Raw genomic sequence first — 16413 nt, 5'->3', positions numbered from 1 at the left:
TTCCAGTTGGGCTTGTGCATTTGGATTTTTAACTACTGGTTGTTTTGGATTTGACATATTCGTGTATTGGATTTCCATCTTCATGTATCTACTGCATTTCCTGGCTATTTTCCTAAATTTTTTTTCTTAAAAAGATTTCAGACTACATTCCTCAAAAGTCAAATTAATTTTTTAATCTCAATAAATTTTTCTCTCATGAATTGAAAAATGCATCTCCTATTGATTTTGAAATCAAGAAATAAAAAGACAAAATATTTCATCATTTAGTCATGGATGTTTTGAGAAATGCTGGTTGTTAATATAAGTATAATAATTGCCACCCATCATTATAGTAGTAGTTACAAAATTGTATCCCCAAAATATCAAGCCATAAACAGGCTTTGAGATTTAAAATGGCATGATTATTTTTCATTTATTTTTTTTTAAACAAGATTTTATTTATTTATTCATGAGAGACACAGGCGGAGGAGAAGCCAGCTCCAAGCAGGCTCCATGCAGGGCAGTCCCATGATGTGGGACTCAATCCCAGGACTCCAGGATCACGCCCTGGGCCGAAGGCACAGCTGAGCCACCCAGGCGTCCCTAGTTTTCACTTACTAAGTTCCCAAATCCTCAGCTCACTTACAGTCTGAGACTCATGAAAACAAAGTTGCCTGTTGTGTCTTCATCTCTTACTTTTCTTTGGTGTGCTACAGAGCTTCTTAAATTTAATGTACTTACAAATTATCTAGGAATCATGTAAACAGGTATTGGGTCAGTATTCTGGGATAGACCCTGATATACTGCTTTTCTAATGCGCTTTTCAAGTGATCCATTACTGCTGGTTTGGACAACACTAGAAATACCAAGAATATATAGTAACCGCTTTTCTCCCTTCTTCTGGAAACAGATTTCTATTGGGAAACCCATTCTGTGTGGCATGAGACATAACCCAGATATTGGCCAATCAGAATCTTCCCTAACAAGTGATTTGGAGAGTCCAGATGGCTTTTCTTCCTGGAGCTATAGAAGCTGGGCTCATCTTTCTTGGCCTATTATGAAAGAATAAGGCTAATATGAAAAAGGTAAGTGAACAGAGATGAGAGACAAGTGTCCTCAGAGCATTATTTGGATTTCTGGATTCAAATGTATTTAATATAGTTCATCCTTGGAATTACTGGTTATTAGTGTTTTAGTACTTAAGCTAGTCTGAGTTTCTCCCTGTTACAATAAAAAAAAATCCTGAAAAATATAGTAAGCTTGGTCATTCAGTAAATCCTAACTGGTGATAGTTTGCTAAGTATCGATGACAATGCAGAAGCAGAGCCAGGTAACTATCAATTGTATATAACTTGAAACATGTACTTAACTCAGTCTAAAAGTATTCTAATGCAAATTAAGAAGCACTGTAGTTCATTTCCAATGTTGTAATTGACTTAGAGCATTATTTCTTTAGCTTAAGATATATTATAACCTTGTACCTTCAGTGATGAAAGGGACTTTGGAGATCTTTTCCACCTTGAAGATGAAGACATCAAAATTCACACATTTTGTTCAAGGCTACATCTAAAGTTATAGAACCCAAAACCTCTATCTCCCTTTCTCATGCTATAGTTCTTCCCTTGGTCATCTTTCTTACTGTATAGACATTGTGTAGATTGCTAGCTCTTATATCTGTAAAATTGATTATAAACATATTGTCTAAACATTTGTCACACCTTATGTATGTATACAAATTTGAGAATAGGAGAGAATCATAGTATAAGGCACATATACAACTTGATAGCTAATCTAGGAGTATATAAACACTGAAGAAAGGTTATTTTCTTAATGTGGTCCAAAACTACTTCTAATGTTACAAATCACTGTGAAATCCACACATTCCTTCAGAAAAAGAATACGTACAGTTGTTCTAAAGTTTATAAAAAATATTTTTCTAAGATTAGTTAATAAAACTTAATTTATGTGCTCTTGAAATAATAGAAACTTGGGACACATCACAGCAAGAAGGAATTGGTACCTGAAAGTGAAACTACTTTACCTGGTAACAGGTAAGTTTGGATCATATAGAGGACTGAAATTTATACAATGGACTTACAGCTTTTATTTAAACAGCATCCATAATTTGATGGATTATTAAGTCAAACGCTGATAATCAGTATTAAAAATTCCTTTAAGGTTTCAGTAGTTCTCTTTGGTGGCTTGAAGTAAGTCTTACCCAGAATGGCTTAAAATAGAATTTAATTGTAGCTCTAATAGTGTTTGCATGTATGATGAGTTACTGACATGATCAAGATTCAAGTAAATCTCCACAATTTTACAAAAAAGAAAAAAACAAAACACTTTATTTTCCACAAGGAAGAGCAATAGGAAAAATTAAATCATTTCCCACATATTGTTTTCTTAAAACAGAGCCTACAAGGACATATTCAGCACCAAATAAAACAGGAAAAAAAGAGAAATTACAAACAGCCATAGAATATAATCTATAAAGCAAACATTTAATATTGCACTTTGTTTTGCTAACGTTTTGGGTTTTACTTTTCCTAATTGCAAAATCAGGAATCTATCTTGAATACTGGAATACAACTGTGAACCTCACATCTTATGTCAGGAATTGACCAATATTTAGAAGAGAGTAAAGTAATGCCTCTAAATAAGAAAGAAAAGAAATATTTTAATGGGGAAAATAAAACTTTATTTGATAAAGTTTTATATATTTAAAATTTAATCACATTTTGTGACCCAGTCCAATTATCAGAATATTGGTCATTCTTGCTTCATGTGTTATAAGAGTATATGGTGATAAGTATTCCAATGCTATGCATATCAACAATTGTTCCCTAGTCAGTTAGACATAAGAAGAGAGAAAAGAAAAGGGATTTTTCAGACAGTCCCCCCCCCCCCAAACAAAAATAAAACCACCAAATGCCCTTTATGCCAAATATTCCATTAGCTTCTTTTGAGGGGGACATTCACAAAATGATTTAACAACAATAAAAAAATATTTCACCCCCATTTCCTTATTATCTAGTATTAGTTTGCTACGGGAGCCCAAACCCTTTACTGAATCACTTAAAACGCGATTCATTTTTACGCTGGGCTTTCTTCACCCTGTCAGCATTTTTCAAACATGAATTGTCTTCCATGTTTTCTTAAAGGCCACTTATGGAAAAGCCTATTTGTTTTGTATGAAGCTTTAAGACAGTATTTAACCAGGTCAAGCACCAAGCCAGAGTTACTATTATTTTCAGCCACTTTATTCACTGTGGGGTTAAATGGCAGGATAGATGTAACATCCATTTCACACGTATGTTGCAACATCAGAGATGCTGATTTTCATTAAAAACAGCAGAGCTGAATTCCTTCTGAAATAAGACAATCAGTACACTTGGTACCTTGGAAAGTGGTTTTTAAGTGTCATCATGAATGCTGGTATATTTGTAATGAGCCAACTGTAAATTATCTTTAATTATAATGTACTGAGGTGGTTGCTCTTATCTATATATACTCAAAGTGAGTGGTTTCTCATGTTTAAGCAAAATGTTCTTTAGGTAATGGAAAAAATACTTTGATTAAAAAAAAAAAACCCACAAAAATATAAAAACAGTTCTCATTCCAGCATACATTCTAGTATTTGTAATTTTGAAGTTATACACTTTTAGAATAAACCTGGGTTTTCAAGCTCTGAGAAGCTTGAGCAGGATAGGAAATGTATAAATTAAGCTAATTGTAACCTGAATATATATACACACACACATACACATATATATTTGGATCTATGTGTATGTGTGTATATATATATTCCTGCTCATTAAAATACTCTGCACCAGCAAAAATGATTTCCAACATATGTGTTTTGGAGGTAATTAAGTAACTCTGTATAAAAATAAATGCACTTTCTCCTCTTCTCCAGTGACTGGAAAGTTTCCATACTCTTAAAATAATAAAAATAACAGTAAATTTTAAGAGCAACAAGCCCTTAACTCTTTGCTGGTGCCTGCCATACTGCCTTTCTTACTCCATTCTTAGCTCTGCTAGTTTCTTCTTTTATGTCATGATAAAAAGGGAATGTGGGTGGGTTATCACTTTTGTGTATGTCCCTTTTCCAAATTTCCCTCTCCAAAAAGCCAACCAAACAAACAAACAAAAAAATAACTCAACAGTGCAACAAAACACAAATAGCATTCCAACAGTTTGGCAAGTGATGCGTTCACCTGAGATTAAGTGATTTTAGGCAGTCAGTAACAAAATGCTGCTTTGCTGTAATAGTAGAAAGGCAACAAATTCTTAAAAGAAACCAAGAAGGTATACAATCTTGACAAAGTCTCTTATTAGCTTCCTCCTCTTATCTCTTTTTCCCACATATCTGTTGCGTATCTACTACAGTAGGCTGCAAAACATACAGCAAGAAGGATTGGCTTGAAGGCATTTGATGTTTGTAAATAAATCCACAATAGGATCCAAGCTGAAGAGGTGATACATGGTCAGCCTAGTAGGACATTTCTGAGCATGTGCATACGCAGGTAAAGTCCAGGCTATATTAAATTAAAAAAAAAAAAGTCAGTGCGTTTTTTTCATGTTAAAGTTTTTTCAAAGCTTTCTTTTGTTCCTTGTTGTGCTGACCACAAACAAGTTTTTAAAGAGTATCAAGAGTCTGGCATAAATGGAAAAAAAAAAAGCTGTAGTGACATCGGAACTGCACAATGTAAGCATTGAGCATGTGCAAATTTTCAAATCAAAAGAAGGAAATCATCCCTCTTTACAACGTGGTGTCTTGACACGTATGACCATAGGCTAAGAAGACTGCTCTTAGTATGTGCCTGTTTTAAAGGAGAAAAGCTTAGATCTTCAAGCATGTTGGAGCAGTCCCAGAATGTTGCTGTAGGCTTCTAAAGCATGATCACTGGTTGTTTCATGTATTTGCCATTTTTCTGGGCAAAAGCAATTCCACTTCCTCTGAAAACGTGTCTCCAAGATACTTCTCTGTCCTCAGCTGGGAAGAGATACAGTTCGGAATCCACATCAACTTGATTTAACCAAGTGTTCCTTCAACGAGATGGGCAGGATGGTCTATCATCTGCTGACTGATCAGGATTTGGATCAATCTAAAAAGAAAAGTGAAAAAAAAATTACACTTCTTTGAAAAGGTCTAATAAAAATGGAGCAGTGACTAACATTTTGAGTACTACTGAAGAGTTTAATCAGAACATACACAGCATGTAAGGGAGAAAAGGATACTCGTAATATCTATAAAGTGGCTGATATTTAATTACTAGATTAATAAGGTATGCCCAAATAGTTCTCTTTCCCAAAAGCTAATGGTAAAAATTTTATCAGTGAATGGTGTTTTACTCAGCACTTCGTAGTATTTAAGACTAAAATACAATGGAGAACACATCTTCGTAGTAATGATCTTTGTAAAGTATCCCTTCCATCCTTTTACAAAAGTCAACTCATGTTTTTCTAGGCTTTGGGAAGAATGCAGTTGTGTAAATAATGTTCTTGGTGAATATTTGAAGTAATAATTTGTGAGTAAGAGACACCAGAGAGGGCCTAGGAAAATTAGGTCTATCAAGAAATAGCAAGGCTGAGCCTGCCCCCTTCCTCTGTTACTAGTGTGACTTTCATATGCACATATATTCAAAGCAAGGTGACTGTATCTCAGCTGCCTCTCGGGTACAAAGAGAATGGGCACAAGAAGGCAAATAATTGGCTTTAATACATTTCGTTTACTGAAACATCTTTTGGACAAGACCCATTTTACTTGCATTTAAATGTGGCATAATTTAAAGTGACTCACAAAACTAGGTAAAACACATTTTTGAGGGGGGAAAAAAGCAAGTAACTTTCAATAACTTAAAAGAGAAAAAACCTTAATACAATCTAGAACTTCCTCCTCCTTCCTCTTCCTTTGAAGATTTGGCTCCCTTCTCAGGGAAGACTTTCTCGATTTCCAAGGCCTAATGAACTGCTCCTCAAATGAACTGAGTGCATTCTAATCACTTTATTATGGAATACCTTGCTTCTAAATTTGTTCTCACAAATCTGTAGGCCTCTCCCAAGTAAGGGCCATGTTCTACTCACGTAAGTGCTTCGTGGTCATTCATATGAGATGAATAAAAAGAAACCGTGTAGAAATGCTTGTCTAACATGATTTGCAAATATGTTATCTTCCCCTATGACTGGGAACGTTATATGCAAGAATTACATTGGGAAAGGATGATAAAGATAACTTCTAGTTACTTGATTAGTTCATGCTTGCAAAATGCCACTTCTATTGATGCTTTAAAGTATGAATTGTTCCTTTAACTGGCACTTTGTAAGTATGAGTTTAGAGCATTATCCCTATTTCCCCAATAATATGAGTTCTACTTATTAAATTTAAGAATGTGAATCTTGACACCTTAATCAAATGTTTATCCTGTTGTTCTAGATCATGTTTTTCTATTAATACGATGAGAATCAAAACCTAACTACTTTTTTTTTTTTTTTTAAGTCTGCAGTGCTATTTCCTAGGAGAGTCTGCCCATTTCAGACTCAAGATGCTGGGGCTTACCTCTGAATAAAGAGGTGGAGGCAAGAACCGAAACTCCTGGATATATGCAAACAGTGGTCCTTGAAGCGCTCTCTCAAAGTCATCACAAGCACTCACTGGTGCAAGATTGTTCCGCCTTTGTTCCTCTGTTACCACTTCTGCATAGCTGGGTGGTGCTGAAGGAAAAAGATACACGCAATTCGAACAGCATGTTCTTATGCATGTCAAAATACACAGAATAGTAGGTATTAAAAAGGAATGTCAAGGTAAAAATAATAATTGTTTTGTGATTAAAACTAGGGGGATATATGTTTTAAATCTAACATTAGGGACACATCTACTTTCTGCAGATATAGACAAAAATTTAATCATAAAATACTAGAAGCAAAATTACAATCTTGAAAATAATCATACGAGATTAGGCTTAAACATGCATTATTGAATTACCTTCAGGTCTTTCACGTAGGGATAAGCCAAGCCAGTTCATATTCATGCTACACTGACTGCTTACACTTGAGGTTCTGCTACCAAATGGATGTAGAGGAATGGTACCAATGACAAGTGGCAAATTAAGAAATAAATCCATAGCTCCAGGAATATCCACATATACCTAAAACATTGAAATGAGATGATAGGTTTAGAATTCCAAGCATTATTTCTTTTTAAAAAACCAATAACCCAATTTTAACATTACCTTAGTTTTTCATTTACTTTCTTTTATACATACATATATATATATATATTCTATTTTTTTTTTAAATTTTTTTTTAATTTTTATTTATTTATGATAGTCACATACAGAGACAGAGAGAGAGGCAGAGACACAGGCAGAGGGAGAAGCAGGCTCCATGCACCGGGAACCCGATGTGGGATTCGATCCCGGGTCTCCGGGATCGCGCCCTGGGCCAAAGGCAGGCGCCAAACCGCTGCGCCACCCAGGGATCCCTATATATATATTCTAAAATAAAAGTTCCTCCACTATGTATAGTACTGTGTAGTACATTTACATGTGACATAAAATAGTGGTAATTCAAATTAAAGGTTTACATATGTATGTATCTATGATACATGGAAGATAAAAACCAAACCCTGGAATAAGACAGAATGATATCCTCATGACTTTAATAATGAACAAACTCTTAAATCTATACATACCATTAGTGAATATTCCACACGAATGATGCTACAGTCGAGGATAGAGGGAGAAACTGGTGGAATTTTCAGCAATTTTCCATTCCATGTATCGGTCTTTCCAGATGATAAGGATTCTCCTCGCAAGTTAGCCACCAGCTGTTTTACTTCCTTCATTTTCCCTTTGGCATAGAAGGCCTGTGTTTGGTAAATGGCTGCCTTTGGCACTACCATTCGGGAAGAGCAGTTCTCAATCTCAGCAAATATCTGAATTGATTCACCTGGTGAAAAAAAACATGTATCTACTGTTAAACAAATAAAAAACCCTCTAAAAATGTAGATAAGTGTGAAAGTTCAATGGACTACATGGATGAAAAACTGTCCCCAAAGTGGCAAGTAACTTAAATTGGTAAAATGGCTACTGATTTCTAGTAGCTATTTAAAAATGGACATCACACAGGACACCTGAGTGGCTTAGCAGTTGAGCATCTGCCTCTGACTCAGGGCATGATCCTGGGGCCTGGGATCGAGTCCCATGCTTCTCCCTCTGCCTAGGTCTCTGCCTCTCTCCTGTGTCTCTCATGAATAAATAAATAAAATCTTAAAAGAAAAAAAAAAAAAAAAGGAAACCACATTCCCATGCATGAAAGAAAACGGAGTTATTTTACCAAAGAATACTGTATTACATTTGCATTTAGTAGAAATACTATAAATTTACACCAAGAGCTAAGAGAAGAAAGACCACTTCTGTGGGAATCCATCTCATACATACCTGGGGTATAGCCCTTCCTTTCGATTTTGGCACTTAAGGATATTGGGCCTGAGGTACAGAACCAGCAACAGAGAGTCTTTTCTTTTGTGCCTGCTTGGGGTGACTGCAAGAAATAAATTTAGAGAAAAGGGTCAATGTATAAATTAGAGCAGTAACAGAATGTTTTAAAATAAAACTCTTGATTCTTGGGGAATTAAAATTAAAAGCAGTGTTGCTTTTTTTCCCCCAAGTGTATTGAAATATACTTTTTAAAAAACTAACCAATGGCTTCTGAATTATACAATTATTTTTGTTTTATACAAATTTCCATCCAGTTAAAAAAAAATAAAACAAAAAACATGGCTTAACATATCCCATAAACACAGTTTTCGCTCACACTATTTACATATATAGTAATTAAAAACAAACCAATCAAACAAACAAACAAACAAAAAAACCCTTTCCACATTCCACTTAAACTGCCTTAAAAAAAGGCAGCTTGGAAAGCAACTTGGTTCTAATCCCAAATGTTAACATCTTTCTTTGAGAATGTAAAAATCAGTTTTGTGAAAAAAGGAAAACTCTCATTTTTAGGATTCTTATTTGCCTAAAGATGTTATCATTTGCTTAAAACTGATGAAGTTTTTAAAGTCAAATTTGAATCTTGTGAAAAAATGCAATTAAAAAGGATTTCTTTTAAAATGTAATGGTTTTTTCATGAAAGTGACAATCTCCCCATTATTTGACAACTATCCCTATATTGGAATATGCAATGCAGTCCAAATTTTAGAGTATGATCTTTTCATGGTAAGTGACATACATTTTCTTACAATAAAAATAATTGATAGTACTGTTCCGCCTCCACTTAAATTATCCAGGGAACAGATCTATTTTTTGTTATTCTGTTAATTTCAGAGTAAGAGTTATTTCATACCATATGTTGCTTTGACTTTAAAAAATTTTTAAAGTCATTATACTGTCAGGAAATACGAGCATATTCTTCACTAATTTGTGTGCTCTTGACTGTATTTTAAAAAATATATTAGTATTTACGGAATTTGAAATCACGGTTTTAAAATTATACAGACTGCATAGTTTAGGTGATTATTCTTTAGTATTTATATGCCAAAAAACAAAGAATGAAGAATTCAGTCAATTCTTACCAGTAATGAAGGAGTGTTGATATCTATATGCTCAAAGACTGTAAATTCCTTCTTTAATTTTACTGGTAGAAGCCAAGGCCTGTGCAATTCGGCTTTCACCCAATAGCGCACACTGCCATGTCGGCCTTCGAATGAGGTAGCAAGTGGTCTGTGCAGAATATAAAGTTCAATATATTAATTTTATACCTCTTTTTAATAATTATACAGTAGGTCAGCATAGAAGTGTTACTATATTGCACTGTTCATGTATCAATGAGGTATCAAACAGAATTTTTTTAATTTCCAAAGGGAGAAGTCATTGGGGGAAAAAAAGCCTTCTGTTTTCCAAAAAACAATAGCTAACACTTAAGTATTATAGAAATTTTGCTTTAAAAAGCCAGAAGAATACAATCCCTTTAAACTAAGAAGAGGCTACTTTCAATGCTGGTGGCAAAATTATGAAAGTTTGGAAAGTCAGCAATTCTTGAAAGGTTGGTAATTTAAAAACAAAGTTAAGAATGGTTTCAGCATTTCTAATATTCTACACACTGGCTACGAATTCTCTCTCCTTTTATAGGAACTAATTAAGAAGGTCTAGAAAATGCCTGGGACTGTTGTTATAATTTCAAAAATTTCACATTTTATAAACTCTTCTGAAACTCTAAAAAGCTGCTTTTCCGTTTCTTAGGTTACTCATGTCCTAAGAACTCTTTTTGGCTGTGTTGTATAACTTTACAGAACTTAAAAATAAAAAGAAACTTTTCTATTAATCTGTATCCAGAGAATCAGAACTGGTTTTCTTCCCATCCCCCTTTTTTCATCAGAACTGGTTTTCAACTCTCCCCTAGATTTTATTAATTGTGGAGGTTTTATTTCAGTAAGTTTAGTCTCTTTTTCATAATTTCATTAGAAATATGCCCAGTAGTCAGTTACTTACAAGGTAGAGTGCTAACCTGGATTAGCATGAGAAGTAGTGGTGTTTTTACAGATTTATTTTGCATTTTAGACTCTTGCATTAATGTGTATAGCATGAAAATGCAGTATTTATGTAAGTCTTCCAGAGTCTATTTTAGATGACTTTGGTTTATAGATAGAATTTTTTTAAATATATATTAAATGACCTCTATCCTTAAAACTACTCAGGTCCAATATTAGCATTATATTCAGACTCGCAGTACTTCTATTAAAAGTAGATTAGGGCATTACATTTAGAAAGAGGTCACGTAATTTGATAAATACTCTGGAAGACACCATTTATGAACTCTATCCACATATAACCATTCAAATACTAGAATTAATAAAGACATTTAAAAAACTGAGGAGAGTATAATCTCTTGCAACAATCTATTTTTACTAATAAACCACTCTCCTTTTTCATGCTATATCTGTGCCTTATATTTAGGTATCTGATGGGTGTTTCCCTTGAATTCCAGGTCGTAGTACACCTGTGTGACTTTTTCAGTTCTTTGCACAGAAGCTACTGAACTCATATCAAAAGAACATCCACTTCTAACGTTAGGATATTTATTTATTTTTATCTTTTCAGCTTACTGCTGTTGGTTAGCATTTAGCAGAACAGATTAAATGCTTAATTTTTTTTGAATTATTGAGTCAGAGACTTGATATGTTCCACGTTTCGGCTAATGCCACCTGATATAAAGTACAAAGTGCTTAGTATCTGACGAGCACCTTCCAATTCACTCTCAGTACCTGAAATACTATTCAAGTCTTGAAAACCTCATAGGTTTCAAGACCGAGGACTAAGAATCGAGCTTTGCTTTCCATAATTTTGCCAGGCTCCATCAAAAAGCAGCTTCTTTTTTTTTAATGTATTGTTTTCCTCTAGCAATATTCAGTAATGAAAAGGGTTTTTTTTTTTAACTAAAAAATATCTAAATTTAGAATGACTTTAATTTTCAAAGAACAGAGGTCTACCAAAAAAAAAAAAAAAAAAAAGCCTGTTACTCATAATACTTACGTCTGTGGAAGCTCGAAGCTGAATGCATATTCATGCCTTCCTGAATGAATAGTGTTGAAACCTTCTTCTGAATTATCATCATCTGAAACAAACAGGAAAAGAAAACAAAAGACTGGATATTAGACCTTTATACAGTCTTCCTGGTGGCATCGCGTTAAAGGTACTCTGATAATAGTTAAGGCCACGGGCTTTGGAGCCCGCGAGATCTGAATTCGGACTTTGGTCGCTCCCTTCGGGCCAACTACAAGTCCCGAGACTTCAGTTGCCTCCCCTGTGAGACCGGGATGATCCGTAGGCCTACCTTACAGGTGTCTTTCTAAAGGGAATGACCCGCACTGCGGGGCACCTGTGACTACTAGAGTTCACGTCCAACAGAGGAGTCAGAGCTCAGGTGACGCCATCCTGGTCTCCAATGGTTGACCTAAAAATTCATGACTGGGGCAGCTGGGGTGGCTCAGCGGTTTAGCGCCGCCTGCGGCCCAGGGCGTGACCCTGGAGACCCGGCATCGAGTCCCACGTCCCGCTCCCTGAGTGGAGCCTGCCTGTGTCTCTGCCTCTCTATGTATCTCTCATAAATAAATAAATAAAATCTAAAAAAAAAAAAAAAAAAAAGAAAAATTCATGACTGTATGGGAGAGAAAAATCGCCTAGATCTTTAACGTCCGTTTTGATACAGAGGACACGAATGTCAAAATCCTACAACCATCAGAAAACTTTGTCGAAATGTTGGAAGTCAAAAAAAAAAAAAAAAAAAAAGGAACGGGGATTTTTTTTTTAACGTTGGTTTTAGGGCTAAACAAAACAAAACTTCTTGATTGAATCTAAAACGATCACACTTCAGTTTGTCCTGGCAACAAGCTAGAAATTTGCATAGATAAAAATTTATCTTTTGAGATCTAAAAGGTGCCTGGCCTGCCTGCTTTTACCGGGAAACCACACCGTTCCAAACATTCTGGAAAAGGTGAATTCTGATCAGGTTGTTTCCAACGGCCAGGAAGGAGGAGGACCTTTCTTTTTTTTTTTAAGACCCAATTTCTGGAGACCGATTTTTTTTTTTAAGATTTCTCCAGAATAAATAAATTGCACGACACTGTGGGCGGGGATGCCGGACTCTTCGGAGGACTCTGATTTCCGCCTTGGCGAGCGCAGGGAACGTCTCGCTGACGGAGAGTGCGGCGCGGAGGCCGACCTGGCCAGGAGCGCCCGGGCCCGCGCCCGCGGACTTCCCCCGAAGCGCCGAGAGCACACGACGCGAGGCCCCTCACGTCCGAGGGGCACGCGGCGGGGAGAGGCGTCCCCGCGCGGCCGCTTCTCTTCAGAAGCCCCGCGGAGTCCCTTTGCCCTCAGCACGGCTCCCCTCGCCCCCCGTGCAGACGCCCTCAGCGAACCCCCGCCTCGGGAGCGGGCCGGCGGGCCGGGGGCCGTTTCGCGGCGCTCCCCTGCGAGGCGCCCAAAGTTCGCCTCCCTCTCCTTCCCTTCCCTCCTCGCTCCCTTTTTGTGCCAGCTCAGCAGTCTCATTGAGGCGAGCGGCGGCGGCGGCGGCGGCGGCGGCGGCCGCGCCGTGGTAAACAAGTGCCGGGCTGTCAATCAAGAACTAGACCGGAGCAGGAGAGGACCGGCCTAAACCGGCGCGAGCAGATCCCAGCCGGCCCGCCCGCGCGCCGCCGCCGCCGCCGCCGCCGCCCGCGCGCCCCGCTATACATACGGCATACGTCGCGCGGCGCTCGCGCTCGCGGTCGCGCAGCCTAGCCTGCTGGGGCCGGGGGGCGGGGCGGCCGCAGCGCGGCGCTTCCGCTTTCCACGCCCCAGCCGGTGACCGGTTCGATCTGGCTCGGGCCACCCTGACACCTTTCCAGTGACGGTGAGGGAAACCGGGGCGGGGGGGAGGGCAGGGCCGCACAATGGGGGGTCGGAGGACGCTCGCCGAGGGCCCCCACCCACCCACAGCCACACACCCGGCTTTCCTTCCCGTCCTGGCCCCTCAGGTCCCAGCGAGGTAGCCGGCCTGGGGGCTGCTCGGGGTGGCACACACGCTTTGTTCCAGCTGAGAGGAAACGGGCCTTCACAGAAGCCACCTGACATCTTCCAGCCGAAAAAAAAAAAAAAAAAAAAAGGCCAGGAAAATGGGGTCCGGCTAACCCTGCCGCGCAAGTTCCCTCAGGATGGGCTGGCCGGCTCCGGGCACGCCCAGCGGCCCAGCGGCACCTGCGAGGCCGCCGCGAGCTTCTCCCCGTGGGCTCGTCCGACCCTGGAGGCCGCAGGCTTCCGCCCCCCCAGCCCCCCAGGAAGGCCGGCGCGGGGGGCGACCCGGCGGGGACCCGGGGGGGGGCGGGGGCGGCCGCTCCGAAGAGACTCTGCCGGCGCACGCCGGTTCCAAGCCACGCCCACTCTCCCCACCCGCCCGCGCCCAATCCAATCAGCGCGCGGCATCGCCTTAGCAACAGGCTAACAAACGCGGCTCCGCCTATCGCCGGGCGCCCGGGGCGGGGCCTCAGTTACCAGGCTAGTTTGAGAGGTCCCACTTTTAAGTCATTGAAACTATTCCAGCTAAAGAGAGCCCGTCCACGCTTTGCGGGGGTCGAGGGGGGGGGGGGCATCTCGTGGGGGGGGGTACGGGGTACCCGGCTTTCTTTAGCACGGAAGCACGGAGCCAACTAATGAAATTGCGTTTGTCCCCGTAAGTCGTGATTCTACTTCTAGCCCGGCTGCAAGCCTCAACTCCTCCAAAACCTTTGTTTCTTATGTATTTTATAAAAAGCTGCAACGTCCAGAAAGGTTCAAACGCAAACCCCTGCGTCTGCTTTCCAACAGATACCGAGGCTGTCATTCGGCATCTGCAGTTCTTATCAGTGTTCCTGCTTGGAAAGAGGAGCTAGGAAATTATCTCAGGATGCAGGTTAGCTAAGGTGCAACTGTGAAAACCCAACTTTATATAAAGAACTGATTTCATCTTCGTATTTAATAATAGTGATAATAATAATAATAATGCATTACGTGCCGTAACTCAAAAGCATCCTTCATTTCGACACTTGTCTTAGTTCAATTAGCACTTCCTCCGGGGACGTGGTTTTTAAGATGAAAAAAGGTTAAAGGTGTGCTGTACTTTTTGAAAAATCGGCCCCATTTGAACTAAATACTGCATTAAAAAAGAGAAGCATGAAATTACATAACCAGTTTTAACATTATATTCTTCTTGGGCTAGGAATTAAGTCATCGCCACCACCTGACGCGTGTAACCAATCTGCTGAGAGCAGAACAAGCGCCCCTCCTCACCACCCCCCAGAACTGGTCCGAAACAGGATTGAACCGCTTCTAACAAAGGGTGGAAACTTAGAAAAACAAGCTTAGAGTCTCCTATATTTCCACAATGTAACCATTTAAACAATAGATTGGAAATCTCAGGACCCCTTCTCCCCTTGACAACCCTTTATCTCCCTTTTCCAACCAAAAATCAAATCCAATGTGCCGAATACTTTTCAATTCCATTTGACTGGCACGGGTTTCATTGAATGCACGTTCCAAAGTTAGGCATCCTACTCGGAAAAGAAAATTACTGACCCGAGATGGTTCCTGAAACTGATTTGAAACCTATCCTAATGATAGGTTACTGTCCTTTAAAATAGAGAATGCTTGATGTAAATTTATAAAGGATTTGGAGAGAATAAGGAAAAAACACGTGGGGTGTCGATACCATATGTCAAAATAAGCCACAGAAATCCTTGATCAAAAAACAACGATGAGTCCTTTAAAGTATTTTGCGTGTCAATATTAAAAGCGAAAACCACCTATTAACCCACTTAAAAATGTTATTCCATTTCTCCACTGAAGCTTAGTTTCTAGACCTGAGGTTGCAGAGTATAAGGGGGAAAAATGGAATATTGGGACTGCAGGGTTTAGCAATTAATTTGGAAACTGATTAGTAAAATTACTGGATGGGATTTAAGTAGAATTTACAAGCAAGGTAGAAATGTACTGCAAGTGCGTATGGCACCGACCAAGCCGGGTCTAGAGGTAGTTAAGTGCAGTTTGCAGTCACTTTGCAGATGCCTGCATGCATTACGGCTTAACACACGATGAATGTCAAGGAGAACCAAGATCTTCCAACTTTGCTAATCTTCATCAAGCTGCTATGTGTTACGCCCGGAGTGGAATTACATTAATTCAGAAAAAGCTGAAAAGGCACTTTCCCAAAGAAAAAATCGGTCTAATGAGTCCTCCATAATATAAAAACTTACCTCTTTCGTGTCCAATTAAGATGTCTTTATGGTTGAAATATTCTACTTCTTCAGTGTAATTCTGCGTGTAGGCAGTATTGGAGCCGGCGTTTCTCGATTCGGTCCAGCGTACTTTCGCATGCCCTCTTGCATGAATTTTAAGAGATTTTACTCTGATTTCCCCAGTAACTTCTAAATTCACCCTTCCTGAGACTGTATCCCCACTAGAATACACAGGGACGTTGCTGTCATTAAGACAGTCAAAGCTTATTGTCAAACTCTTCACCTTTCCCAGCACCATGTTTATAACAACAAAAAAAAATCTATAAAAATATAATGTAAGACCAAAAAAAAAAAGTCAAGATCACATATAAAATGTGATCTTCACCTAACACTGATCGATGTCTTTGCCGTGCAAAAAGCTTGCAGGCAAGATCAGTGATTCTTTACAAATAGTTCATTGAGATTTCTTAAAAAGTCAGGGCAGCAGAGCCGCCGCCGCTGCACGATCCCGCTAGTCTCAGTGGTCTCCTTACAAAGACGGGCGGCTGGAGCCTGCCAGCTCACTTTAAGAGCAGCTTTGTGAAAAACAACCCCAGTGCGCAGGCGCACGCCGCGGCTGCTGTCCGCCCTCTCGGCGCGTCCCCGGCTCGCTCGCGGGTACAGTAGGTGCGCGGCTG

The 16413-nt window shown here is 39.3% G+C and overlaps 1 protein-coding gene and 2 long non-coding RNA genes across 33 annotated transcripts in view; 2 read left to right on the top strand and 1 right to left on the bottom strand.

Moving 5' to 3' along the window:
• The window catches only part of LOC140613319 (uncharacterized), a 128103-nt gene extending 121416 nt beyond the window's left edge, over positions 1-6687 (top strand). For all 3 annotated transcript variants that reach the window (XR_012014468.1, XR_012014467.1, XR_012014466.1), the window contains 3 exons: positions 890-1064; positions 1963-2030; positions 6479-6687. This is a non-coding gene — a long non-coding RNA (uncharacterized lncRNA). The remainder of the gene's footprint in view (positions 1-889; positions 1065-1962; positions 2031-6478) is intronic.
• Positions 2295-16376, bottom strand: ARRDC3 (arrestin domain containing 3). 8 transcript variants are annotated; one of them, XR_012014250.1, is made up of 8 exons: positions 15755-16376; positions 11520-11601; positions 9563-9710; positions 8421-8523; positions 7673-7929; positions 6965-7127; positions 6539-6731; positions 2295-5087 (listed from the first exon to the last, which is right to left on the bottom strand). XR_012014250.1 is itself a non-coding variant. In XM_072791601.1 (8 exons), the coding sequence occupies exons 1-8, from the start codon at positions 16032-16034 to the stop codon at positions 5031-5033; spliced, it is 1245 nt and encodes a 414-aa protein (XP_072647702.1). In that variant the 5' UTR covers positions 16035-16368; the 3' UTR covers positions 2295-5030. The 8 variants fall into 8 exon arrangements, 7 of the variants coding, with proteins under 7 accessions (XP_072647702.1, XP_072647710.1, XP_072647713.1 ...); XM_072791601.1 differs by having other exon boundaries at positions 6539-6693; positions 15755-16368; XM_072791609.1 differs by lacking the exon at positions 15755-16376 and adding an exon at positions 13475-13627 and having other exon boundaries at positions 6539-6693.
• LOC140613213 (uncharacterized) overlaps positions 13236-16413 on the top strand; it is a 541366-nt gene continuing 538188 nt past the window's right edge. For 21 of the 22 annotated variants that reach the window (XR_012014428.1, XR_012014406.1, XR_012014395.1 and 18 more), the window contains exon 1: positions 13236-13380. This is a non-coding gene — a long non-coding RNA (uncharacterized lncRNA). Of the gene's footprint in view, positions 13381-14330; positions 14416-14721; positions 16403-16413 lie in introns of all 22 variants that reach the window. The other variant, XR_012014408.1, reaches the window with a different exon arrangement.

Source organism: Canis lupus, chromosome 2 (assembly GCF_048164855.1).
Source record: "Canis lupus baileyi chromosome 2, mCanLup2.hap1, whole genome shotgun sequence".
In the NCBI taxonomy this organism is placed as follows: Eukaryota; Metazoa; Chordata; class Mammalia; order Carnivora; family Canidae; genus Canis; species Canis lupus.
Note: the sequence above shows the minus strand (reverse complement) of the source record. Positions and strands in the feature narration are given on the sequence as shown.

What these genes read in the sequence shown, in the direction of transcription:
- ARRDC3 (XM_072791601.1), bottom strand. Translation starts at nt 16,034, where the DNA reads ATGGTGCTGGGAAAGGTGAAGAGTTTGACAATAAGCTTTGACTGTCTT. An exon ending in TCAACACTCCTTCATTACTG is followed by an intron (nt 8,524 to 9,562) that starts GTAAGAATTGAC and finishes TATTTCTTGCAG; the next exon opens with TCACCCCAAGCAGGCACAAA. An exon ending in CCTACGTGAAAGACCTGAAG is followed by an intron (nt 6,694 to 6,964) that starts GTAATTCAATAA and finishes TTTTTCCTTCAG; the next exon opens with CACCACCCAGCTATGCAGAA.